This window comes from Rhinopithecus roxellana, chromosome 17, assembly GCF_007565055.1.
Source record: "Rhinopithecus roxellana isolate Shanxi Qingling chromosome 17, ASM756505v1, whole genome shotgun sequence".
Lineage (NCBI taxonomy): Eukaryota > Metazoa > Chordata > Mammalia > Primates > Cercopithecidae > Rhinopithecus > Rhinopithecus roxellana.
Genome location: NC_044565.1, coordinates 39,658,516 through 39,686,185, shown reverse-complemented (window position 1 = coordinate 39,686,185; position 27,670 = coordinate 39,658,516). Strand labels below are relative to the sequence as shown.

General features: G+C 44.2%; 1 protein-coding gene across 4 annotated transcripts in view; it reads right to left on the bottom strand.

The window, feature by feature from the left end:
• FAM161A (FAM161 centrosomal protein A) overlaps positions 1-12,506 on the bottom strand; it is a 30,243-nt gene extending 17,737 nt beyond the window's left edge. Inside the window, exon 1 of one of the 4 annotated variants that reach the window (XM_030920685.1) lies at positions 12,437-12,506. In XM_030920685.1, coding sequence (XP_030776545.1) covers positions 12,437-12,487 — 51 coding nt within the window. In that variant the 5' untranslated portion in view covers positions 12,488-12,506. Of the gene's footprint in view, positions 1-11,818; positions 12,227-12,436 lie in introns of those variants that run through there. The other 3 variants (XM_030920686.1, XM_010384442.2, XM_010384443.2) reach the window with 3 other exon arrangements.
• Positions 12,507-27,670: the final 15,164 nt, after the last annotated feature.

The following is a 27,670-nucleotide window of genomic DNA, read 5'->3' as shown; positions in this document are numbered from 1 at the left end:
TTTTAAGAACAAGAGGGAGCGAGACCAAACTGTCAGAAAATAAATGTTATTTAATCCATTTGATAAAGGATGGTTAGACTCCCAGATCAACCAACAAAAGGTATAACAGGATAGAACCCAACAACTGTTTACAAAGTATTTCTATAAGGAGCCTCCTGAGTTGTAAGTTTTTTTTTTGTTTTGTTTTGTTTTTTTGAGACAGAGTCTCGCTCTATCACTCAGACTGGAGTGCAGTGGCGTGATCATGGCTCACTACAAGTTCTGCCTCCACGGTTCACACCATTCTCCTGCCTCAGCCTCCCGAGTAGCTGGGACTACAGGCGCCTGCCACCGCACCTGGCTAATTTTGTGTATTTTTAGTAGAGACGGGGTTTCACTGTGTTAGCCAGGTTGGTCTCGATCTCCTGACCTCATGATTCACCCGCCTCAGCCTCCCAAAGTGCTGGGATTACAGGCGTGAGCCACTGCGCCCGGCTTGAGTTGTAAGTCTTAACTGAGATGAAGAGGAACCCAGTTCTTCCTGCTGCAAACCAGGCAACCACAGCCCAATGCTTTCCCTTCAGTTGCGCTTCTGAAGTGTGGCTCCAAGGACTGCTAGTGAGAGAAGGCAGGGAAATAGAGGGAATGGGGACAGGGACAAAGTTCTCAGTGGCTCATCAAGGAGCCAGGGAGAAGCCCTCCTCACAGTGGGGCACGACCTTGGGGGGGAATAAGAGGACATGGGAGGGGGTAGGAGGGATTTTCAGGGTAGCTGCTCCTGTGGGCACAAAAGCAGTAGCTCCCATGGGTGACAGGGACTTTGGGATGACAACAAAGCAGAGAAGAAAAAATGGTGTAATTATTCAACACACAGATCATGTTTAGAAGGGTCTGACTGGCCTTTCTCCCACACTCCCTTTACATACCTTTCAGTTCTTTTTTTTTTTTTTTTTTCTGAGACAGAGTCTCACTCTGTCACCCAGACTGAAGTGCAGTGGTGTGATCTCGGCTCACTGCAACCTCTGCCTTCTCCTGCCTCAGTCTCCCGAGTAGCTGGGATTACAGGTGCCCACCACCACGCCCAGCTAATTTTTGTATTTTAGTAGAGACGGGGTTTCACCATGTTGGCCAGGCTGGTCTCGAACTCCTGACCTCAGGTGATCCACTCACCTCAGCCTCTCAAAGTGCTGGGATTACAGGTGTGAGTCACTGTGCCCTACCCTTTCAGTTCTTTTAATTGAAGCAACTAGAGATAAAACCCCATTTTCTCTATAAATATACAATTTTTATTATGTTTCCAGTTGAGAAACAGTTGAAATTATTTATGATACTATGCATAAAAGGCTGCCAACCACGGTTTTAAATTTAGTCTACTGTCTGGAACAGACGCAAAATGAAAAAATTTGCTACAGAAAATTATAGATCCCAGCTGATAAGACTCTAGAAAATAAATCTGTTTAGCTTCTCTCAAAAGAAAAATTCAGAAGAGTCAATTATAAATAGTAGTTATAGATGTGGTGTTTTTGTTTCCCACTGGAGGCTTCTCAGAAGATACGGTGTTTTTTTAATGGGCTAAAATCGGTGTACAAGAGGACAATGTTGTACTATTTGGGGTAACTTAGAGAAAACAAATTTTAAAAAATCAATCTTCAGGGGCCAGGTGCGATAGCTCATGCCTGTAATCCTAGCACTTTGGGAGGCTGAGGCAGGTGGTTCATGAGGTCAGGAGATGGAGACCATCCCGGCTAACATGGTAAAACCTCGTTTCCACTAAAAATACAAAAAATTAGCCGGGCGTGGTGGCGGGCACCTGTAGTCCCAGTTACTTGGGAGGCTGAGGCAGGAGAATGGCGTGAACCCAGGAGGCAGAGCTTGCAGTGAGCCAAGATCGTGCCACTGCACTCCAGCCTGGGGCGACAGAGCAAGACTCCGTCTCAAAAAAAAAAAAAAATCAGTCTTCAATAGAACTTACATGTAGAAATTTGCTACCAACAACTTTATGAATCAGAACTGCTTTAAGTATGTCAAACAATTCAGTTAAGAGAATTCTCTGATATCTTCTGCTGTTTCTGTATGTGCTTCTCACCATAAATTTCTTACCTGTAGGATGACTACTTTGTGAATTTCCTCATTCATTAAATATTTGGGGGCTATCCTGCAATCAGCTAGCTGCTAAAAGGTATGTCCGTTTTTTTTAAACTCTACCTTTGAGGCCAGGCATGGTGGCTCACACCTACAATTCCAGCACTTTGGGAGGCCGAGGCAGCCAGATCACTTGAGGTCAGGAGTTTGAGACCAGCCTGGCCAACATGGTGAAACCTGTCTCTACTAAAAATACAAAAATTAGCCGGGCATGGTGGCATGTGCCTGTAGTCCCAGCTACTCAGGAGGCTGAGGCAGGAGAGTCACTTGAACCCAGGAGGTGGAGGTTGCAGTGAGCCAAGATCATACCACAGCACTCCAGTTTAGGTGACAAAGCAAGACTCCGTCTCACTTAAAACAAACAAACAAACAAAACTCTACCTTTGAGAAGTTTCCAGCTAGCTTAGGAAAGGACATGTATATAAATAATTGACAGATGACTTAGAATGAGACAGAACACCTGATTCCTGCCCACAAGCTACTTCCAGCTAAGTATGGAGACAGATGTATGTCACAATGTCAGATACTAAGAGACAGAGGCACAATTCACAGAGGTGAGCCAAACTAGAGACATATGGTTGGATGAGGACAAAGTTTGCCAGATCAGGGAGGCAGTGAAAAAGGAATAAATAAATCCGAGGCATAGTGCTAGAACATCCATCACCAGGAAACACGTGGATAAATATGTCTGGAGACCTGGTGAGAAGGCTGGGCTGGAGAGCAGACACAGGAGCCACCAATCCACATAGAAGTAGCAGGTGCAGCCTTGGATATGGACGAGGCTGCCTGGAGGGAGTGTGGGCAACAAGAGATGAGAGGACCCGAGAATGGAGATGTTAGAGAACACCAACATTTAAATAAGCAGTGGAAGGAGGAGTAATAGGAGGTAGAAAGTGGCATAAGAGATACAAAGACCAACTGATAAGGGCCTTTGGAGTCTCTGATTGAGTATTCTGACACCACATCCGTAATTTTTCTCCTAAGCCATGAGAACACTCCAAACTAAAAGTTATTTAACTCTCACCCAACCCTTTCACCTTTATAGGGTCATAAGGGGGCTGAAACCAGGTGACCAGTGACCAGGAGCCAGTGGTAGACAGGAAATGGAGGGAACTTTTATTTGGCTTGAGTTTGGAAGATAGGGGAAGACTTCCTGGAGGAGGTGATATTTGAGATGAGTCATAAAGAATGCAGGCCAGGTGTGGTAGCTCATGCCTGCAATCCCAGCACTTTGGGAGGCTGCAGTGGGAGGACTACTTGAGGTCAGGGGTTCCAGACCAGCCTGGGCAACACAGGAAGACACTGTCTCCACAAATTTTTTTTTTTTTTTTTTAATTAGCTGTATGTGGTGGCTGAGGCGGGAGGATCCCTTGAGCCCAGGATGTTGAGACTGCAGTGAGCCGTGAGTGCACCACTGCACTTGAGACTGGGCGACAGAGTGAGACCTTGTCTCAAGAAAAAAGAAGGCTGGGCATGGTAGCTCACGCCTGTAATCCCAGCACTCTGGGAGGCCGAGGTGGGTGGCTCACTTGAGCTCAGGAGTTAAAGACCAGCCTGGCCAACATGGTGAAACTCCTTCTCTACTAAAAATACAAAAATTAGCCAGGTGTGGTGGTGTGTGCCTGCAGTACCAGCTACTCAGGGGGCAGAGGCAGGAGAATCGCTTGAACCTGGGAGGCAGAGATTGGCAGTGAGCTGAGATCGAGCCATTGCACTACAGCCTGGGCGACCAAGTGAGACTCTGTCTCAAAAAAAAAAAAAAAAAAAAAAAAAAAGAAGAATGGAGAAATCTATAGGATCACAGAGTGTTTATGGGAAAGAGGGGAGAAAGTACCCTAGACAAAGGAAATGGCGTTAGCAAATGCGCAGGCTGGGGTTGGGGAGGCTGTGCATAGCAGAGGGCAAAGTGTACAGGGCTGCCGGATAAAAGGAGACGAAAACCCATAAAGCAGTTTTGGGAAGCAAACCTAGAAAGAGAGGTTAGGGCAAGCAAGAAGGGGTTTCCCTCTTCTGTCTACCACTGGCTCCTGATTACTGATCACCTCGTTTCAGCCCCCTTATGACCCTTCTAAGATGAAAGGGTTGGGTGGGAGTTAAATAACTTTTAGTTTGGAGTGTTCTCACAGCTTAGGAGAAAGATTTCAGATGTGATATCAGGATAATCAGTCAAGTCTGAGTTCTGCACTTAGCAATGTGATATGGGCACGAACTTCTTGAACATCAGCTTTAAGATCCATAAAGTAGGTGTGCCAGGTTTTAAACTAGTGTCTCTCAGCTCCAATGCCACCCTTCTCGACTCTGCTTTGCAATGCCAGAGCTGGAACTCTGCAAACCACACTTCTGCTTTGCCAGTGCTCCTCATCAGACTCTGCCAAAAGTGGAGTTAGAGGGAGACACAAGGCTAGAGGAGAAAGAGGGGACTTACTCCTTCCTGTTAGCCCTCTGTCTGCTTCCTGTCTGCTTATGTCAGCCCAGCAATGGTTCTTCATCTGGGCAGCAGCAATTCGTTTTAGTAGCAGTGTCTGAATCCAGCTTGCAGTTTGCGCTCGAAAAATCAACAGAATTGGCCAGGCGCAGTGGTTCATGCCTGTAATCCCAGCACTTTGGGTCACTTGAGGTCAGGAATCCAATATCAATCTGGCCAACATGGTGAAACCCCATCTCTACTAAACACACAACTTAGCTGGGTGTGGTGCTGTATGCCTATAATCCCAGCTACTCGGGAGGCTGAGGCAGGAGAATCACTTGAACCCAGGAAGCGGAGGTTGCAGTGAGCCATGATCGCACCACTGCACTCCAGCCTGGGTGACAGAGTGAGGCTCTGTCTCAAAAAAAAAAAAAAGAAAGAAAGAAAGAAAGAAAGAAAGATCCACAGAATTACTTCAAGGCCTTTGCACTTGCTGTTCCCTCTCCCTAGGATGCTTTTCCTCCAGATATCCACATGGCCCACTTGCTCAATCCTTCAGGTCTTTACGTAAATGTCATCTTCTCAACAAGGTCTTCTCCTATTTAAAATTACAACTCTTCCTAGGACTCACTGTCAGTCCCCTTGTCTGTCTTATTTTTCCCAGAAGTACTCATCACCACTGACGTTCTACATATCTGTCCTTGATTGTGTATTACATGTCTGCCCCTACCAAAAAGTAAACATTACAAAGGCAAGAATATGCCAGGCATGATGGCTCAGGCCTGTAATCCCAGCACTTTGGGAAGCTGGGGCAGGTGGATCGCTTGAGTCCAGGAGTTTCAGACCAGCCTGGGTAACATGTCAAAGCCTGATCTCTACAAAAAATACAAAAAATTAACTTGGTGAGGTAGTATGCACCTGTAGTCCCAGCTAGTTGGGGGGCTGAGGCAGAAGGATCACCTGAGCCCAGGAGGTTGGGGTTGCAGTGAGCTATGATGGAGGCACTGCACTCCAGCCTGGGTAACAGTGTGACCCTGTCTCAAAAAAAAAAAAACAAAACAAAAACAAAGGCAAAGATTTGTCTGCTTTGTTCAATGTTGTGTACCCAGTGTCTAGAAAAGTACCTGGCTAATGGCAGATGTTGAAGGATATTTGCTGAATGAATGAATGAATGTACAGTAAAAAAAAAAAAAAAAAAATTCCACCATGGGAAGAGGGCAGTTACTCCCTCCCAAAAGAATGAACCATGCAAAGAAATGCTGGCTGCTCTAAAGAGTTATATTCCACCAAGTATTAAGTAAAAGGCCTATGTTCCAAAAACTATAATTAAAACAGGGAGGGTATTCCAAAGAACTGTTTTTCAGCAAAAGAATCTATGTCCTCTCACTCATTCTTTTAGAATATCTCTTAAAAGTCTTATAGCAGTCATTTACACAAGAAGGATCCAATTTATTTGGACCTGGAAGAACCGTTTGAAAACCGTATAGAAGAATGAGTAGCTTCTGAAAGATGCGGCAGGTCTGATAAATTATACTTATGTACTGATTTTGCACTGGATCCATTCTGTTTTCAGCTTAATACTGTTAACACTAGCTGGAACTTTTCAGATAAACTGATCTCACAGTGTTTAACCTAAAACAGATGAATGGCTAGTAAATGACCTCCAATTCTAATTTAATCTTTAATTGTCTCCACTGAGAAAATATTTAGTATACAAAATAAGGGCCATAGACATTATTTTTCCAAGAGCCTAAAATAGCATCCTCTCTCTTTAATCGGCTTTTTGTGGAATGTTGTAAATGCAGCCACCAGATTAGAGGATAATCTTCCCTAGATTGGCTTGACCCATTTAGATAATGAATCCTTCCAGCACCTGTTGCTTTATTAGTAATCAGCACCCATGAAGAACTGTTTGTGCTATAGCCCACATAGTTTCATCTGCAATCTGTAATTTTTGAAAAAAAATTTTTCACTGTATTTGTAAAGAATGACACAGATCTACATGTACTAACATGGGTAAACTCCCAATAAATAAGAAAAAAAGCAAGTTGCAGAACTATCTCCCTCTCTAGATATATGTATATTTATAGTATGTACTGTATATTAAAATATATGGAGGAGATAGAAAAATGGCCAGAAAAATAGAATACATATCAATTTTGAAACAGTGGCTACCATTAGGGAGGGAGTAGGTATTCATATTTTCTCTTTGGGGGAGAGCTGTTAAAAGGGTCTAAGTCTCATATGTAACATTTGATATTTTAAGAGAAGAATGTCACCCGGCGTGGTGGCATACACTTCTAATTCGAGCACTTTGGGAGGCCGAGGAGGGCGAATTGCTTGAGCCCAGGAGTTTGAGACCAGCTTGGGCAACATAGTGAGAACTCGTCTCTACAAAAAATAAAAATAAAAATAAAAAAATTAGGCCAGGCGTGGTGGCTCAAGCCTGTAATCACAGCACTTTGGGAGGTCAAGGCTGGTGAATCACTTGAGGTGAGGAGTTTGAGATCATCCTGGCCAACATGGTGAAACCCTGTCTCTACTAAAAATACAAAAATTAGCTAGGTCTGCTGGTGTGCACCTGTAGTCCTAGCTACTCAGGAGGCTAAGGCAGGAGAATCACTTGAATCCAGGAAGCACAGGTCTCATTGAGCCGAGATTGTGCCACTGTACTCCAGCCTAGCGAGAGAGCGAGACTCTGTCTCAAAAAAAAAAAAAAAAAAGAAAGAAAAAGAAAAAAAAAAAAGAGAATGAAATCATATCCTTCACAGTCACATGGATGGAGCTGTAGGCCATAATCTTAAACAAATTAACACAGGAACAGAAAACCAAATATTGCATATTCTTATAAGTGGCAGGTAAAACAGTGAGTACACATGAACATAAACACATAAACAAGGAAACAATAGACACTGCAGACTATCACCAGGTGGGGAGGGAGGGAGGGCAGCATAGGTTGAAAAACTACCTATTGGGTACCGTGCTCACTACCTGGATGCAATATACCCATGTAACAAGCCTGCACATGCACCTCTGTATCTAAAATAACTGTTGAATTAAAAAATATAGGCTGGGCACGGTGGCTCATGCCTGTAATCCCAGCACTTTGGGACGCTGAGGCAGGTGGATCACCTGAGGTCTGTAGTTCGAGACCAGCCTGACCAACATGAAGAAACCCCGTCTCTACTAAAAATACAAAATTAGCCGGGCGTAGTGGTGCATGTCTGTAATCCCAGCTACTTGGGAGGCTGAGGCAGGATAATCGCTTGAACCTGGGAGGTAGAGGTTGTGGTGATCCGAGATCACACCACTGCACTCCAGCCTGGGCAACAAGAGTGAAACTCCATCTCAAAAAAATATGTGTGGGCCGGGCGCGGTGGCTCAAGCCTGTAATCCTAGCACTTTGGGAGGCCGAGATGGGCGGATCACGAAGTCAGGAGATCGAAACCATCCTGGCTAACACGGTGAAACCTCGTCTCTACTAAAAATACAAAAACCTAGCCGGGCGAGGTGGCGGGCGCCTGTAGTCCCAGCTACTCCGGAGGCTGAGGCAGGAGAATGGCATAAACCCGGGAGGCGGAGCTTGCAGTGAGCTGAGATCCGGCCACTGCACTCCAGCCCGGGCGACAGATCAAGACTCCGTCTCAAAAAAAAAAAAAAAAAAAAAATATGTGTGTGTGTGTGTGTGTATATATGTGTGTATGTATGTATATAGACAGTGGAGCCAGGCATAGTGGCTCACGCCTATAATCCCAGCACTTTTGGGAGGCCACGGCAGGTGGATCACTTGAGCCCAGGAGTTCAAGACCAGCCTGGGGAACATGGCAAAACTCTGTCTCTACAAAAAAATATAAAAATTAGCTGGGCATGGTGGCATGCACCTTTAGTCCCAGCTACTCGGGAGGCTGAGGTGAGGAGATTGAGCCTGGGAGGTTGAGGCTGCAGCAACCTGTGACTGCACCAATGCATTCCAGCCCAGACAACAGAGTGAAACTCTGTTTCAAAAAATAATAATAAATAGCCGGGCGCAGTGGCTCACGCCTGTAATCCCAGCTCTCAGGGAGGCAGAGGCGGGAGGATAGCTTGAGCCCAGGAGTTCGAGACCTGCCTGGGTAATACAGCGAGACCCTGTTCTCCACAAAAAGGAAAAAAAAAAAAAAAAGACAAAAAAAAAATAATAATAATAATAAATAAACAAAAAGTGGAGTCAGAAGAAAAAAATGGGTTATCTCCTATTTATTTTTAATCATTATAGGCTGTTCATTTCTTTCCCAACATTTCCCATCTTACAGTTATGTGTCTGTTCATTTTTTGTTTTTTGAGACGGAGTTTCACTCTTGTTGCCCAGGCTGGAGTGCAATGGCGCGATCTCGGCTCACCACAACTTCCACCTTGGGTTCAAGCGATTCTCCTGCCTCAGCCTCCCAAGTAGCTGAGACCACAGGCATGTGCCACCATGCCCGGCCAGTTCTGTATTTTTAGTAGAGACGGGGTTTCTCCATGTTGGTCAGGCTGGCCTCGAACTCCCAACCTCAGGTGATCCAGTCACCTCGGCCTCCCAACAAGTGCTGGGATTACAGGCGTGAGCCACCACGCCCAGCCCTGTTCGTTTTTAATTGTCTAATTTCCCTTACCAGACTGAAAATTCTGTGAGGATGTGAGCTATACACTGAATAGTTAATGACCAGCACTTAATAAATGTTCAATATTTGTTGAAAAGATAAGGTTGCCACATTAGGAGTGAGATTTTTTTATTTTTACTTATTTATTTTTTTGAGACAGAGTCTCACTCTGTTGCCCAGGCTGGAGTGCAGTTTTTGCAATCTCAGCTCACTGCAACCTCTGCCTCCCAGGTTCAGGCAGTTCTCCCTCAGCGCCCCCTAGTAGCTGGGATTACAGGCACGTGCCACCACGCCTGGCTACTTTTTGTATTTTTAGTAGAGACCGGGTTTTGCCATGTTGGCCAGGCTGGTTTCAAACTCCTGACGTCAAGTGATCTACCTGCCTTGGCCTCTCAAAGTGAGTGAGATTTTAATTGCGAATTACAGAACATTGCTTTACCTATGTCATCATCAGCCATATAACAGGATATGTGGACCAACATCTCTGACTAAGGCTAGATTCAAGGAACAGGCATCAGTGCCCAATATGGGCATTGCAAGGGGGGATGCATGTGCATGCCAGAGCCGGGAGGGTGTATAGGGATGGTGCAGGGGTTGGGGGGGTACTGTGGGGTGCGATGAGTGGTCTGGCTTTGGCAAAACTAAAGAGCTGAAAGAGGCCTATTGTGATGGGTGGTTCTCAAACCAATCTTGTGGGTTAGGTATAATATTTGACTTTACTACATTTTATAGATGATAAGGTTAAGGCAAATTAACCTTTAGAAATCAAGATGGAGACCCAAGCCAACGAGTGAGGAAATCAGAGCCTCTTTCCTGCACTCTTCCTGCCTTTTTAATGCCTCTTCCCCAAGCCCTGTGCACCTGGCTATCAGACCCACTGTGGCAGCTTACCCAGCTTTACTTCTGGATCCCTCATGTGTGGTGGTCTCAGAACAGTATCAGATTCTTAAGACTTGGATTCCTTCTGTTTTTTGTAGGATCCTGTCCTTTCCATACTAGATTATTGTAGAAACTGATCCCTCCTAAGGTAATAACAGTTTCTAATACCAATTTGCAGTTTAACAGGGCACTTTGGAAGCATATCTGCAACTTAGAAGTGACTGACTCCTTTCCCACAGCAAACCAAAGTAGTTTAATCTTTGGGAAGGCACACAAATGCACTCCCACTGGCAACTCGTTTATATAGATCACTCTTTTATATAGATTGCTCTGTAGAGGAGACACACATTCTTTCATTTGGTTCTCATAGAGCTGAGATGGGAAAAAGAGATAATTATTATAGTTATTTTACAGATGAGGAAACTGAGATTTAAGGAAAGTATGTCCTAACACCACCTAGGGAGTGGCAGGGAATGGATCCTAATACATAACTCTTAAATCGTTTTTCTCCATCACACTGCCTTGTTGCCTACTGAAAATTGTGTTGAGGGGTAGTTTATAATGAACAAAATCAGTCCTAGCACTCTGATCCTGGTTCACATTCAGGGTCTCAGTCTACCTTACTCTGGATAACTTCAAGTTGTTTACTGGTGAAAGATTGGTCACAAAAGGTGTTGCTAAAGATGCTCTCATTAACAATTTTATGGTAGATTAAAGAGATTAGAATTCCAAAATATCCAGGGATTTCAATTAGTCCTCAATCATAAGTTTTGTGTCTGAGAAGCTTTGGACACATGGCATTAAGAAACTTTTTCAATCTGCAGATTGCTAGTTTAAATTCAAGATTCCCTTTTTTTTTTTTTTTTTTTTTTTTTTTTTGAGACTGGGTCTGAGATCTCAGCTCACTGCAACCCTCGCCTCCCAAGTTCAAGCGATTCTCCTGCCTCAGCCTTCCGAGTAACTGGGATTACAGGCGCGCATCACCATGCCCGGCTAAATTTTGTATTTTTAGTAAAGACGGGGTTTCACCATGTTGGTCAGGCTGGTCTCGAACTCCTGACCTCGTAATCCGCCCGCCTCGGCCTCCCAAACTGCTGGGATTACAGGCACGAGCCAACGCGCCTAGCCAAGATTCCCATCTTTTAAGTGAATAGAGCAGATGGCAGACCCTGCCCTCCACCTGCTAGACAGGTGTCCACAACAGATTTAACACTGAAAACTGATCAGTGAAAAGGCTGTCTCGCTGTACCCTAAAGAGCCGTTTAGGAAACACTGAAACCTCAGTGATTTGCTTATCTGTATCCGTGTCTGATTTAGCCAGTGAACACGTGATGGTTTTAAACACGCCTCTCTCCAGCACTATGTTGAGATCCACTTATAACCAAGATCTTAAGGTAATAACGAAACACACCTGACAGAACAGTTTTCCTCAAATTATAAAATAAATCTATCTATCTATATATCCATCCATCCATTCCCGAGATGCTAGGGAGTAAAGAGTAAAATTCTATACTTTGCACTCGCCAGAAACAGAGTAACATAAATGTTGTCTAGGAAATTTTCACAACAGACTCTCTGGTGAAAATTAAAACACTTTTCAACGCCTCGATTTAGAGTATTTTTCGTGAGCATAGAGAAGGGGCTGGGCCAGGACCACCAAGTAGGGAGTATGTATGTGCACAGGGACCCGCGTTTACCAGCCTGCCCTCAGCTGGGCGGGGACCCGGACAGCCCTCAGCCTGCACTCAGCCCGTGAGAGGTCCCAACCCACGTCCCGCCCCAGTATTACCGACGCCTCAGCGGGCTGCGCCACTTTCTCCTCCTCTTCGTCCTCCAAGATCGCCTTTGCTGCCGCCAGGGCCTGTAAGGGGTCTTCACGTTCGTACTGGGGGACCCGCGCTCTAGTGATGGGATTTACAGGGGTCTGGAGACTGGAAGCCACCAGCTTTGCCGCTCGGTGGGAGGCGGCCATCGCCCCGCCTCCGGGACCTGAGCGCCTGCGCTGGCCCGGGGCGGGAAAGCTGGTGCGGCCCCTGGCGACCCCGGGGCTCCTAGCTAGGGAGCCGGTTGCTATGGGCGCCGTAACTGGGGACACTACAGGAGCCGCCAGGGACCAAAAGTCACACAAACTCCTCTCAGGCTGCCAGAGACCCGAGTCGGGTGCTTACTGGATCGTGGCCGTCGTTACCGAGTCTGTTTGCTGGTTCCGAAGGTTGGCAGGCTGAACAGGGCACTTTTCCTCTCCTTTGCGTTTAACCGCCTGAACGCAGACTTCTCACATTATACAATGAAACAACTGCTTTTGTGAAGAAAAGAGCGCTTTTTTATTAACTGCAATAATATGTTAGAAGGAGACGGTTGATGGAGGAGACGGCGGCGGAGGAGGAAAGCAGAGCGTATTACTTACTGGGTGGCGGCCTCTGAAGAGTAGCAAGGTTGGCGTCGCGCTGCCTAACATGTCTCCCGCGGGAACCAGCGTGGGAAGGAGGGAGGTACATTATACTCTGATTGACTTGAGGGCTAGTAGGAATCCACCAATCAGAAGGAGGCTCCCAGTTGTCCCTCTCGCGTTTTTCTTGGCCTGACCAATAAAAGCCCAGAGTTGGGTGGTGCCTGACCCTCCCACTAATGAGTGAGGGTGCAGGTAGTGTAAACCTGGCCTTTGCTTTGGGTTCATCAGCTTGAGAGTGACAGGATTGAACGGCGCGAGTGCCCAAGAGTCATCACAGACACACCCATCTCCCTCATCCGTATCCTCTCTTTCCACTCGGGATTTGGACGCATCAAATGGCGCCTTCCCTCTGCACCACGTGGTCGTAAGAGAAGCCAAACCTCAAAATAGCGGACGTGGTGCAGTCTCAGGCATCTGCTCCCTAAGCCCCTGCTTACTGAGGCTGAGGCTGCCGCTCCCTATCTACTCCCTCCCTCTCTACCCCTCTCTATCCTTTGCCCTCCTCCCGCTCCCCAGCCCTAGGACCGGCCCCCTCCGGTCAGTATTTTCCTCGTTATGCGTTGCACATCGTCGAGAATCCATCTCTAAGGTCTGAGCCCTTACCAAACCTTTGTTCTCCTGTATGGGTGTGAGCACCAGCAAAGTCTCCCACGTCCCCACTTCCTTCAGGCTGCTCTTTGTTTTGGCTGAACAGTTGCTTCCCATGCTGGAACAGATGCTGGCTGGGTTCTAAGCAGAAGCCAGAGCTAGAACCATGAGATATGGACCGCCAGGTATGGCCAAGTGTCCAGGGGAGCAATTTCCAGTCAGTCACGGCAGCCAGTTTTGTGGCTACAAAACTGCCTCAGCCTCCGGAGTGGCAGGGATTACAGGCGCCCTCCCGGGAGGCGGAGATTGCAGTTAGCCAGGATCGCGCCTCTGCACTCCAGCCTGGGCAATAAAGCAAGACTCTGTCTCAACAACAACAAAAAAGTATTGATAAGGAATTAGAGCACATGAATTATAAATACTGAAATATACTATTCTCTTTACTGTAAATTCCTCATAGACAATTGCTTCTCTTAGAATGCTTTGGTTGGTTTATGCTGTACTCCTATATTTGTGGCCAACTTATGGTTGCGATTAACAACCTAGTTCCAACATGAATGTTGGTTAATATTTTTGTTTTTATTTATGATTAGGATGAGAGTGACATATCCGAGATATATGTCAGAATTTCACTTGTCAGTGTTATGAGCAACTTCTTTGCTGAAATAGATAATACTTTTCTAATACTGGAAGAATTTTTCTTAATTTTTTCTGCAAGTCACAATGTAAAGGCTACAGATAACACAAACTTTTAAGTTTACTGTGCATTATTAATATTTTCCACATCAGTTTCTTAAGTTTAAATGTCCAATTTTTAGCATTTGCTGATTTCCATGATGTCAATACTCCCATCATGGCCAATTTCAAGCCACCGATGTGACATCACTTAACGCGAATTTGAGAAAAGACGTCTAGTAGCACACTGTTAAATAGTATTTCCACCATACAGATACAGTAGATGCAAGGTACATAAGAGACAGTGAAGAGTTTTAAGAAATTATCTTTGTTTTTGACATAATTTATTGTAATTAACAAAACTTAATTTTTTTTTTTTTAAGATGGAGTCGCCTTGTCGCCCAGGCTGGAGTGCAGTGGTGCGATCTTGGCTCACTGCAACCTCCACCTCCCAGGTTCAAGCGATTCTCCTGCCTCAGCCTCTCGAGTAGCTGGGACTGCAGGCGCCTACCACTACGCGTAGCACATGTTGTATTTTTAGTAGAGGGCGAGGTTTCACCATGTTGGCCAGGCTGGTCTCAAAATCCTGACCTCAGGTAATCCGCCTGCTTTGGCCTCCCAAAGCACTGGGATTATAGGCATGAGCCACCACACCCAGCCAAGTTAGACATTATAAAAGAAAAATAACTAGAAAAGCTTTTTAGTTGGGAAATTTAAAACTCTTCAAAAAACAATTTGTGCATTACAGAAAAAGTCGTGGCAGAAATTATATAGAGTCAAATAATAACAAAAATACAGTGTGTCAAAATGCCTTAAATGTAAAATGGTGCAGCCACTTTTATTTAAAAGTTTAGGCCTTCTTTCTCCCACAGTCCCTCATGTTCTTCCTTTCCATCTTGGGCCTGGCAGAATGGCTCCTGCAAAGAATGGTGGCAAGAAGATGAGCTGTTCTGCCATCAACAAGGTAGTGACTCAAGAATGCACTTGGGTCACTAGCTCACATCCATGGAGTGGGCTTTAAGAAGCATGCCCTGTGGGCATTCAAAGAGATTCAGAAATTTGCCATGAAGATGGGCACTCCAGATATGTGCACTGATACCAGGCTTAACACAGCTATCAGGGCCAAAGGAATAAGGAATGTCCCACACCATGTACATGTGCGATTGTTCAGAAAACATAACAAAGATGAAAATTCACCAAACAAGCTCTATACTCTGGTTACCTGTATACCTGTTACCACTTTCAAAAATCTAGATAGTCAGTGTGGATGAGAACTAACTACCAATCAACATATATGTCAAATAAAGCTATAAACCCGCTAAAAGTAATTGTGATGGTTCCTCTGAAAGTTGAACATACAGTTACTATATGACTCACTCCTAGGTATATAGCAAAGATAATTGAAGACATGTTCACACAAAAACTTGTGCAGTGTGGAAGAAAAGGAAGTAACTAAGGTGAAGGCTTTCTAAAGTGGAGTCAGGAGATTGCTAGGGGATTGCATTCACACCTGGTAAAACGTCAAACCACAGAATAGACTTGTAGAAACAACTGAAGTCAGTAAGTATCTGCCAGCCTTCAAAATCTCTCAGTGGTGAGTATCCTAATTAACCAACCAATCAGAATGGGTTTGCGATTTAAGATTTCTGCCCAGCCAATGAACTGCCTCTGAAAACCTCTGGGAATCCCCTATTTTAAAAAACCCTCTCCTGTGCTTGCCTTATGAGACACTATTCAGGGCTGCTCTGATTCAGTATATGTGAATTGCAGTTCTTTGTTTCCCAAATAAATTAAATGATATTTCCTATTTCCTTTGACCTCTGTGTCTCAATTTTTTTTTTTTTTTTTTTTTGTCACCCATGCTGGGATGCAGTGGCATGATCTCAGGCCACAGAAATGTCTGCCTCCCGGGCTCAAAAGATCCTCCCATCTCAGCCTCCAGAGTAACTGGGACTGTAGGCACGGGCCACTACACCCAGCTTATTATTATTATTATTATTATTATTATTATTATTTTGTAGGGTTTCACTTATGTTGCCAGGCTGGTCTTGGGCTCAAGTGATCCGCCCTCCTCAGCCTCCCAAAGTGCTGGGATTACAGGCATGAACCAACATGCCCAGCCTTGATCTTTGTTGTAGTTTACACAAATGTTCATCGCAGCATTAATAGGAGCCACTCCTTCAACTGTTGAATGGATAAACAAAATGTGGTGTATGCATACAATGAAATGTTACTGAGCCACTGCCCCAACAAGTGGACTTTCCCTCTGGTCCAGGAGGTCCAGTGCACTTTGGGTTAGGCAGGAATCTCAGAGCGCAGAAGCAAAATGACTTTCCAAGAAACAAGTGCAAGACAAGATCATTGGTTCAGCAACAAACATGCTATTGAAGGAGCTGAAATTTGCAGGATGCCTAGAAAAAAAAAGGCAGACACAAGCAAAGTAAATTTGGAGGCTAATAAAGACTTAGATAACAATATGAATAATGGAAATCCTTGGGTTTGAAGAAGATGTTGTGATTGAGTTTATATTCAACCAGGTGGAAGTGGAGACCTGAACCAAAATGGAAGTTATTCCTTGCATCTCAAGTGTAACATCATCATTGTATTAGGTCTCAGAAGAATGGACATCCCAACGTCACACTGCACTCCCTTATGTGTGTTTGGAAAATCCAGACTCCAAAATGATACAAAGCAATCTGACTGGGTTTTTGAATGAAATAATTACTAGAGAATTATGGGAGAACTGTAGTCCCTGCTGTTAAGTGCACAAGAAGACATCACTGGAATCTGTTCTGCTTTCCTAGAACTGGAGGAGGAGGAAGAGGAGGAGGAGGAGGAGGACAGATAGAACAAGAAAAAAATTGGTGTCTATGAAAAAGCAATATAAAGAGAAAAATAAGGATAAGGAAGAAAAAAGAAAGCAGAGAAAAGGGGGAGAGGTCTTAAAGTCCAAGAAAATGTAAATTCAGATCCCCTTCTCCTAAAAGAGGATCCTACCCTGTCAGGAGCAAGAGATTGCACAGTCATTTTCAATCTCCCCATCACAGAACCAAGAGGCAGAGACGTTCCCCAGCTCCAGAAAAGCAGAAAACTCCAGCACTACAAGAACCTTTCAAGAAAGTGAAAGAACCTAGTACAAAAGGCCACTTCTACTAGTGACATGTGAAAGTTCCCAAACATGCACTTGTACCAGAGCAAGTAACGAACCTTCTCCAGAAACAAATAAACAAATCTGAAAAGTTAAAGAAGATCCACCCAAGATCTCTGTCATTTTCCAAATCAATATCACAGATGCGTCTGGCTTTCCTTATCATACTTTCTTTAGATGGCACCATTGATCCCATCAAGATGATATTCACCTACAAGAACAAAAGGGCCAATAAAGTGGCCATCCCCTTGAAGGATTCCACCAAGCCATAGAGGGAGCAGATCTCCAGTGAGATGAAAAAGGCACTCATCAGCATCCTGTCTAGGAGTAGCTTGTTGTCCTCTTGTTCCCAGGAACCACCAGAGAAGCCTCCCAAGACGACATCCAGCGCCCCCTGAAAAACTAGTAAGTTCTTTCCTTCAGCAAATCCTTGAAGGTGAGTGTGCACTGGCTGTCGCCTCCAGCAAGTCCACTGCCAAAAATGCATCATTCCCCAATACCCCAGCCAAACTATATAAGAAAAAGTTGTGGTTTTGCTGCTCCACGAAGAACTTAGTAAAGTGACAAAATGTGAAGGTACTTAGAAAAAAAGAGTCCTCTTCATCAGCACCCAAAGTCTAGAAAAGTTGAGTTATCCGAATCAGAAGATAAAGGTAGCAAAATGGCTGCCACAGATTCTGTGCAGCAGAGATACCAATATAGATGACAAAATTAGCAGTCTTCATCTGACTTTGCTCCTCTCCTCAGATGATGGTGAGCGATTCAAGAAGTTCCGTGTGAAAAATAGGCAGGCAGGCAGCTCCCCAGAGTGCCTCTTCATCACCATGAAAGCACCAGAAGACGTCCTCTTATGCTAGACGGAAAAGAAGTCCCTCCCCAGCACCCACCAGAAGGCACATTTTCCTTCTTTCACTCCTCCTCCTCAGCTGCAGCACAGGTCTCTTGATACCACCACCAGGAAGGGCTGCTTTTCCTTCCATCAACACTCACCTTCCTCAACAAGATACTCTCCTCCAAAACTGAGGAGATATTCTCCACCTCAGCTTCCAAAACAAAGGGCATCACTTTCTCCACCCACAAAGCACAGGATCTTTCATTCTTCAGTTCCCAAACAAAGGATTTCCCAAGTCACCAAGAGATGTCCTCTTTCATCATCATCAAAGCACAGGAAAGGGTCTACCTGGAAGGCACAACCAAATGAAGCTCCCTGGACTTCCTCAAGTCCTATCCCATCTGTTTCACAATCTCTTGAGCCAGAAGCTGAAGAAGAAAAAACAAAACACAAACAACCCAGAACCTCCATCCTCTGTTCAGTCTTAGTCATCCTCTACTCTACAAACTGGTCATGAATGGGACTGCTCAAACATCAAGCCCACCACAGGCAAGGAATTCCTATGAAGAAGGAGTCAGAAAGAAAAGGAATGGGACAAGCAACATAAAAAGGATAAGAAATACATGAAGCACAAAAAACATGAGAAGGAAAAGCCTGTGGGGGCAGCTAGCCCTAATGGCCTAATGGCTGTAACTCCTGCAGCCATTGCTATTCCCACAACAATTCTTGTGCTGTTCAGCACAAGAACCAGCAGCAGAGCACAAGCCAAAGGAGAACGAAAATGAAGCTGAACATAACTTTGATGACATAGAAAAGCATCTGCGTGAAAAGGTCCTGAGATCAAACAGGGAAGGCTCAAATGCTCCCACAGTCTTAGATGGAAATGTTTGTTATTGTGTAAGTTTTATTTGGTTTGTATGAAATTCATTTCAAAATTGCAAAACTGTGTTTGAGCTTTAGACTATAACATTTGTTGTAATAATTGCTATTTTGGCCGTCACGGTGGCTCACGCCTGTAATCCCAGCACTTTGGGGGGCCAAGACGGGTGGTTCACCTGAGGTCAGGAGTTCAAGACCAGCCTGGCCAACATAGTGAAACCCGGTCTCTACTAAAAATACAAACAAATTAGCCAGGCGTGGTGGCAGGCGCCTATAACTCCAGCTACTCTGGAGGCTGAGGCAGGAGAATCACTTGAACCCGAAAGGCGGAGGTTGCAGGGAGCTGAGAACCTGCCATTGCACTCTAGCCTGGGTGACAAGAGTGGAACTCCGTCTCAAAAAAAAAAAAAGAAAAAGAAAAAGAAAAATTGCTATATTGAAGTTCACCACGTTTAAAAATAAATAAATAAATAAATAAATAAATAAATAAATAAATAAATAAATAAAGCAGGGGTTTACATTGGAAAAAAAAAAAAAAAGGCTTTACCTATTGATACATACTCCAAGGTGGATGAACCTTAAAATATAATGCAAAGTAAAAGGTGCCAGACACAAAAGGCCGCATATTATATGATTCCATTTATATGAAACATTCAGGATAGGAAAATTCATAAAGATAGAAAGTATTTAGTGGTTGCCAGGGGCTGGAGAGAAAGGAAATGAGGTGTGATTGTTAAAGGGAAGGGAGTGTCTGTGTGGGAGGATGAAAATGTTCTGGAATTAGATAGTGGTGATGGTAGTTGTACAACTCTGAACATACTAAAAACCACTAAATTGCATACAAAAACAACAACAAACAAACAAAAGCTTAAAAAGTGTTTTGTTGGCTGGGTGTGGCAGCCCACACCTGTAATCCCAGAACTTTGGGAGGCTAAGGCAGGCAGATCATTCGAGGTCAGGAGTTTGAGACCAGCCTGGCCAACATGGTGAAACCATTTTAGTCTCTACCAAAAATACAAAAAAATATTAGCCGGGCACGCTGGCGTGCAACTGTAATCTCAGTTACTGGGGAGGCTGAAGCGGGAGAATTGCTTGAACCCAGGAGGCAGAGGTTGCAGTGAGCTGAAATTGTTCCACTGTACTCCAGCCTGGGTGAAAGAGTGAGACTCCATCTAAAGAAAAAAGAAGAAGTGTTTTGTCTTTTGACAGTTTAACTAGGACGTGTCTAAATATGGATCTCTTTAAGTATGTTGAGCTTCTTGGATGAGCAGATTCATATTTTTCATCAAATTCAGGGAGTTTAAAATACTCATGGCCCGGCGTGGTGGCTCACGCCTGTAATCCCAGCACTTTGGGAGGCCGAGGCAGGTGGATCACCTGAGGTCAGGAGTTCAAGACCAGCCTGGCCAACATGAAGAAACCCTGTCTCTACTAAAAATACAAAAATTAGCTGGGTGTAGTGGCAAGCGCTTATAATCCCAGCTACTCAGGAGGCTGAGGCAGGATAATTGCTTGAACCCAGGAGGTGGAGGTTGCGGTGAGCCGAGATTGTGCCATTGCACTCCAGCCTGGGCAACAAGAGCCAAACTCTGTCAAAAAAAACCAACCAACCAAAAAACCTAATTCTGCCACTTTTTCTCTCATTTCTTCTGGGACTCCCATTATGAGTATGTTGGAACACTTGATGGGGAGTCCCACAGATCTCTGAGGCTTTGATCATTTTTCTTCATTCTTTTTTCTTCCTGTTCCTTCAGACCTGGTCATCTCTGTTGACCTACCTCCAAGTGTGCTGATTCTCTTCTGCAAGTTCAAATCTGCTGAGTGCCTTCAGTGGATTTTTCGTGTCAGTTATTGTACTTTTCAACTTCAGAAGTTTTGTTTTTTAAATTATAATTTCTATCTCTTTATTGATATTCTCTTTTTGCAAGACATCATTCTCATAAATAGTTTGGTTAGGTCTTTAACCCTGGTTTCCTTTAGTTCTTCGAACATATTTATAGTAGCAGATTTAAAATCTCTATTATATGCACAGCATCTGGGCTTCCTCAGGGACAGTTTATATTGACTGTTCTTTCCCTCCACATATGAGCCATACTTTCTTGTTTCTTTGCGTGGCTCACAATTTTTGCTAAAAACTAGACATCTTGAACATGCCAGCCCCAAATGTTCCCAGTTAAATGCAGCCACATAAGTGATCTCAGAATAACTGCCCATCTGGGTCTTGGTGCCCCACAAAATCATATGAAATAATGTTGTCTAAAGCCACTAAGTTTGAGGGAGGAGTTAGTTATACATGAATTGATCACTGATTCACCATTCTACTATATAGATATTGAGTTGTTTACAGTTTTTCGCTATTACAAAAAAAAGTTTTTAAGCTACCCCTTGCATACTGATGGGACAACTATATGTTGTCATCCATGCTCTGGGAGATCCTTATGGGATCAGGTTGAGGCCAGATTCCAGGGGAAACCTTAAGATTGGTTCACTTTTTCCCCTATCTTGTGCTGCTTCTCTCCCTTCTAAAACTCCCTTTTAGATTTATCTTGATGCCACTTCCTTAACACATTACACAAAGGAGAAAAAGTTACATGGAAAATTTGAGAAAGTAATAGCTACTTTGAAAATAGAGATCTTGGTTACACTGGGATTATGGGTGCATTGGCTCATGCATGTAATCCCAACACTTTGGGAGGACAAAGCAGGAAGGAGCATAGCTTGAGCCCATGGGTTCTAGACCAGCCTGGGCAACATAGTGAGACACCAGCTCAAAAAAAAAAAAAAAAAAAAAAAACAGTGGTCATGGGCCAAACCCCATACAATTCACTGGTCTTACTGTGTTCCCCACTACTCTGATACAGCTTTTTTTTTTTTCGTTTGTTTGTTTTTTTGAGATGGAGTCTCGCTCTGTTGCCAGGCTGGAGTGCAGTGGTATGATCTCGGCTCACTGCAACCTCCGCCTCCCAGGTTCAAGCAATTCTCCTACCTCAGCCTCCTGAGCAACTGGGACTAGAGGCACACGCCACCACGCCTGGCTAATTTTTTGTATTTTTAGTAAAGATGGGGTTTCACCATCTTGGCCAGGGTGGTCTCTATCTCTTGACCTTGTGATCCACCTGCCTCAGCCTCCCAAAGTGCTGGGATTACAGGCGTGAGATACAGCTGGTTTTAAAGAACAGTGGAATGGCTTTTTAAAGACTCAATTACAGTGCCAGCTAGGTGGCAACACTTTGTAGGGCTGGGACGTTCTCCAGAGGCTGTATACTCTGAATTAGTACCCAATATACAGTTGTTCTCCCATAGCCAGAATTCATGGGTCTAGGAATCAAGAGGTGGAAATGGAAGTGGTACCATTTACTACTACACCCAGTGACCCACTAACACAGTTTTTGCTTCCTGTTCTTGTGACTTTGTGCTCTGCTGGTCTAGAGGTCTTAGTTCTAGACGGAGGGATGCTTCCACCAGGAGACATAACAAAGATTCCACTGAAATGGAAAGTTAAGTTGGCCACTTGGCCTTGTTTGGCTCCTTATGCACCTTTGAATCAACATGTGGAGGGAGTTACAGTGCTGGCTGGGGTGATTGATACTGACTACCAAGGGGAAACTGAATTACTTCTCCACAATAGAGGAAAGGGAGAGCATGTCTGGAATACAGGAGATCCCTTAGGCTGTCTCTTAGTATTACCATGCTCTGTGATTACGGCCAATGGAAAATAATAACCGCCCAATTAAGGTATAACTACTAATGGCCCAGACCCTTCAGAATGATTTGGATCGCCCCACTGAGGAAAGGACCACTAACAGTCGAGGTGCTTGCTGAAGACAATGGGAAAACAATAGAAGGTAGTTATCAATAACAGCTACAACCAAAATCCCATTACAGAAATGAGTGCTATAATTGTCATGAGTAGTTCCTCATTTGTCATGAGTATGGATATATATACATATACTTTCCTCTCATTATTTCCTTATCCCATAATAACGTAAGGTGTATTTTTTGTATTACAGTATTTTGGTTATGGGGTATCAAGAAGAGTAAGACTTCACTCGGTGACTTTAACTCTTCTTCTGAGGAAGGGGTGTGTTTTTGGTCCTACACAGGATAGTTGTATCATGTCAGCTGGATTTATGACCACATTATTACCTTATTTGAAGGTTTAAGTATGGTTTAAGAAGATGTACATGATGGCCAAGTTGACAGTGGGTGGATTTATGATGCCTAATGTGTTAACCTGGCCAAGGGATGGTATTTGGTTAAAACATTTCTGGGAGTGTCTGTGAAGATGTTTCTGAAGATTAACATTTGAATTGGTGAACTGAATAATGCAGATAGCCCTCCCCAATGTTGGTGAGCATCATCCAATCTGTTGAGAGGCTAAGAAAAAGGTGGCTGACCGTGGGCTCAGGCTGGGCATGGTGGCTCACGCCTGTAATCCCAGTATTTTGGGAGGCTGAGGCAGGTGGATCAACTGCATTCAGGAGTTCAAGACCAGCCTGGGCAACATGGCGACATCCCGTCTCTACTAAAAAAACAAAACAAAAAAACAAAAATGAGCTGGATGTGGTGGCGCACGCCTATAATCTCAGCTACTCGGGAGGCCGAGGCATGAGAATCACTTGAACCCAGGAGGCGGGAGTTGCAGTGAGCCAAGATTGTGCCATCACAATTCAGCCTGGGCAACAGAGCAAAACTGTCTCAAAAAAAAAAAAAAAAAAAGAAAGAAAGAAAGAAGAGAAAAGAAAAAGAAAAAGGTGAAGGAAAGCTGAACTTGTTCTCTTGCTGAGTTGGGACACAAATCTACCTTCTGAGCTCCTAGCTCTTAGGCCTTCAGATCTGGACCAGAAATCTACACCATCATCTTTCTGGCTTTCAGGTCTTTGAACTACACCACCAACTTTCCTAGGTCTCCAGTTGGCAGATGGCAGATTGTGAGATTTCTTGGCCTCCATAATTATGTGATCTAATACTGCATAATAAATCTTTCTAGAGACATATTTTTCTTTATCCTATTGGTTGTTTCTCTGGAGAACCCTAAGGCAGATGTGCTGCAACATACACTGTATCCCCTATGAAATATTCTTGCTAAAAGTTTAATCTGAATCTAAGCCTCTTTAGAGCTAATTTTTTATTTTACAGGAAACAGAGAAACAAGAAAGAGGGAATCCAGATGAGATACACAATAGCTAGTTAGGACTCATCAAGAAACTAATGCCATTAGACAAAAAAGTGGGTGAATGTAGATTTGAAACTCGTAAGACATAACTAAATACTATGTGTAAACCCCAAATGAATCTTGGTTTAAAACACAAGGTGGGCTGGGTGCAGTGGCTCACGCCTATAATCCCAGCACTTTGGAAGGCTGAGGCAGGCGGATCACGAGGTCAGGAGTTCGAGACCAGCCTGACCAACATGGTGAAACCCCGTTTCTACTAAAAATACAAAAATTAGCCAGGCATGGTGGCACGCGCCTGTAATCCCAGCTACTCAGGAGCCTGAGGCTGGAGAATCACTTGAACCCGGGTGGTGAAGGTTGCAATGAGCCGAGATTGTGCCACTGCAGCCTGGGTGACAGAGCGAGAAGTCTTAAAAACAAAACAAAAACAAAAACAAACAAAAAAAACCCCAAGGTAGAAAAAACACTCTAAGGTAGGTGCGGTGGTGGCTCATGCCTGTAATCACAGCACTTTGGGAGGCTGAAGCAGGTGGATCCGAGACCCGCTTCAGGAGTCCGAGACCAGCCTGGCCAACATGGTGATACCCCGTCTCTACCAAAAAATACAAAAACTAACCAGGTGTGGTGGCAGGCACCTATAATCTCAGCTACTCAGCAGGCTGAGGCAGGAGAATCACTTAAACCCAGGAGGCAGAGGTTGCAGTGAGCCAAGATCACGCCATTGCACTCCAGCCTGGGCAACAAGAGCTAAACTCCATCTCAAAAAAAAAAAAAAAAAAAAAAAAGGAAAAAAAAGCAAGCTTGTCCAACCCGCGGCCCACAAAACGCATGCAGCCCAGGACGGCTTTGAATGCGACCCAACACAAATTCATAAATTTTCTTAAAACATTACATATATATATATATTTATTTATTTTAGCTCATCAGCTATTCTTAGTGTTAAGTGTATTTTATGGTTTGGCCCAAGAGAATTCTTCATCTTCCAATGCGGCCCAGGGAAGCCAAAAGATTGGATACCCTTGCTCTGGAGACTGTCAGAAAAATCTGAACACGGATTGGGTGTTGGACAACACACAATTGTTTTCTTACAATTGTTTCCCTTTTTTTTTCCCCCTTGAGATGGATGTATTAATACAGTACTTCATAACCATTTAACATGGGTAACACTTTTATTAGGTTCCCTTTGTGCTAGTTTTTGGGTGTTGCCTCAATTTTGCATACTGCAATGACTTCTATTTGTTACATAACTATATAACAAGTCAATTAATAACTAAATCTAAGTGGAGGGTAATACAATGTTCATTCTACTCTTCAAACCTCCCGAGTAGCTGGGATTACAGGTGCCTGCCACCACGCCCAGCTTTTTTTTTTTTTTTGGACCTTTAGTAGAGACGGGGTTTCACCATGTTGGCCACACTGGTCTCAAACTCCTGACCTCGTGATCCACCCACCTCGGCCTCCCAAAGTGCTGGGATTCCAGGCGTGAGTGACCGCACCCACTGGAAGAATCCTCTTTTAAGAATGCTGCTATATAAACTATTTGTATTATTTAGGCATAACCTAATAACAAAAAGCTTTGTGCTGTTAGGCTGGGCATTGTGGCTCACGCCTGTAATCCTAGCACTTGGGGAAGCCAAGGTAAACATAGCTTGAGCCTAGAAATTCAACACCAGCCTGGGTAATACAGCGAGACCTCGTCTCTACAAAAAAAATGCAAAAACTAGCCAAGCATGGTAGTGTGTGCCTGTAGTCCCAGCCACTAGGGAGGCTGAGGTGGAAGGATTGCTTGAGCCTTGGAAAGTTGAGGCCATAGTGAGCTGTAGTTGTGCCACTGCGCTCCCGCCTGGGCAAAAGAGCAAGACCCTGTCTCAAAACACATAAAAGCACTTGACTGGGCATGGTGGCTCATGCCTGTAATCCCAGCACTTTGGGAAGCCAAGATGCGCGGATCACGAGGTCAGGAGTTCAAGACCAGCCTAGCCAACATGGTAAAACCCCATCTCTACTAGAAATACAAAAACTAGCCAGGTGTGGTGGCGTGCACCTATAATCCCAGCTACTCGGGAGACTGGGGCAGGAGAATTCCTTTAAACCTGGGAGGCGGAGGTTGTGGTAAGCCAAGATGGCGCCACTGCACTCCAGCCTGGGTGACAGAGAGAGACTCCATCTCAAAAACACAACAACAAAAAAACCTTTTCTGCTATCTGGATACAGTGGCACAGGCCTGTATTGCTAGTTACTTGGGAGGCTGTGGCAGGATAACTTGAGCCCAGGAGTTTGAGGTTATAGTGAGCTATGATCTTTGCCCATGAATAGCCACCACACTCCTGCCAAGGCAACATGGCAAGGCACTGCCACTGAAAAACATCTTATGCTGAGTGAGTGACAAATGTTTAAATATGAATTAGGTAAATATTTTGACTTATGATTTTAAGAGATACCTGATTCAACTGTTTTATGGCAGCTAGAATTAACATATTTCACACGTTCTTATCAAAAGGAAGAATAAATTGAAATACTGAATTCCAGACAATATAGAGATCTCTATCTAAAAATATTAGACACTTACCAAGTTAGTTAACTATTTCAGTTCTGTGATGAACACAAAAGGAGCTTCAGACTGTTTGGCCGAAATCCTTTCTCCACAATGCTAGAAAGGGGCCCAGTTGCTTTCATGACACTCCTTGTGAAATACCCAAGGAGATGGTAGCTGAAATACCAGATTGTGTAGGCCAAACTTGTGATCCACCTTAAAAGGTCTAGCCTTTACTCAAAGGCATGAAAACTTTTACAAAAAGGAGTGCTTGACTAAGTGCCTTTAATCCCAGGGCTTTAGAAGACCAAGACAGGACTGTTTGAGGCCAGGAGTTCAAAACCAGCCTGGGCAACGTAGTGAGATCCTGCTTCTGGAAAAACAAAACAAAACAAAACAAAACAGGGGGATGGTGGCACACACCTGTAGCTGTAGCTATTCAAAAGAATAAAGCAGGATTCTTTATTCTTAGCTCAAGTCCAGGAGTTCAAGGCTGCAGTAACCTATGACCACACCACTGCACTCCAGCCTGGGTGACAAGCTTTTCTCTAAAAAAATAATCACTAGACTTCAATGTGTGCAAAATAGACGGGAAAATGGCTAAAGGGAAGAGACTAGTTACAGATTTGACACTCTTCATGGTGAGATGACACTGTTGCTTAGATCAGGACAGTGGCAATCAAGATGTTTAAAACCAATGTAAAGACATTAGTTAAGAATCCCTTTTGTATAAGATTTGCTACATACATGTATACACTTGTATTTGCAGAAGGAATCCAACACAGCAGTCATTATTACTGGGAAAAGGGATTAGGATAGGATAAAAGGAGGCTTTCACTTTTCAATTTTCTTTCTGCAACATTTTCTTTTTAAATTTGGCAGCCTCCCAAGGCAGAGTAGGTTCAGAGAGGTGCCACTAGTATCATTCACCTTTTTTTTTTTTTTTTTTTTTTTTGAGACGGAGTCTCGCTCTGTCGCCCAGGCTGGAGTGCAGTGGCCAGATCTTGGCTCACTGCAAGCTCCGCCTCCCGGGTTAACACCATTCTCCTGCCTCAGCCTCCCCAGTAGCTGGGACTACAGGTGCCTGCCACCTCGCCCGGCTAGTTTTTTGGCATTTTTTAGTAGAGACGGTGTTTCACCGTGTTAGCCAGGATGGTCTTGATCTCCTGACCTCGTGATCCGCCCGTCTCAGCCTCCCAAAGTGCTGGGATTACAGGCTTGAGCCACCGCACCCGGCCGTATCATTCACTTTTAAGACAGCATATATATATATTTACATGTTGGTAGTTTTTAATGCCAATGGGCATTTATCAGTGTTGAGCATACTGGGCAACATGTAAACTCACTTTTTACGCTTC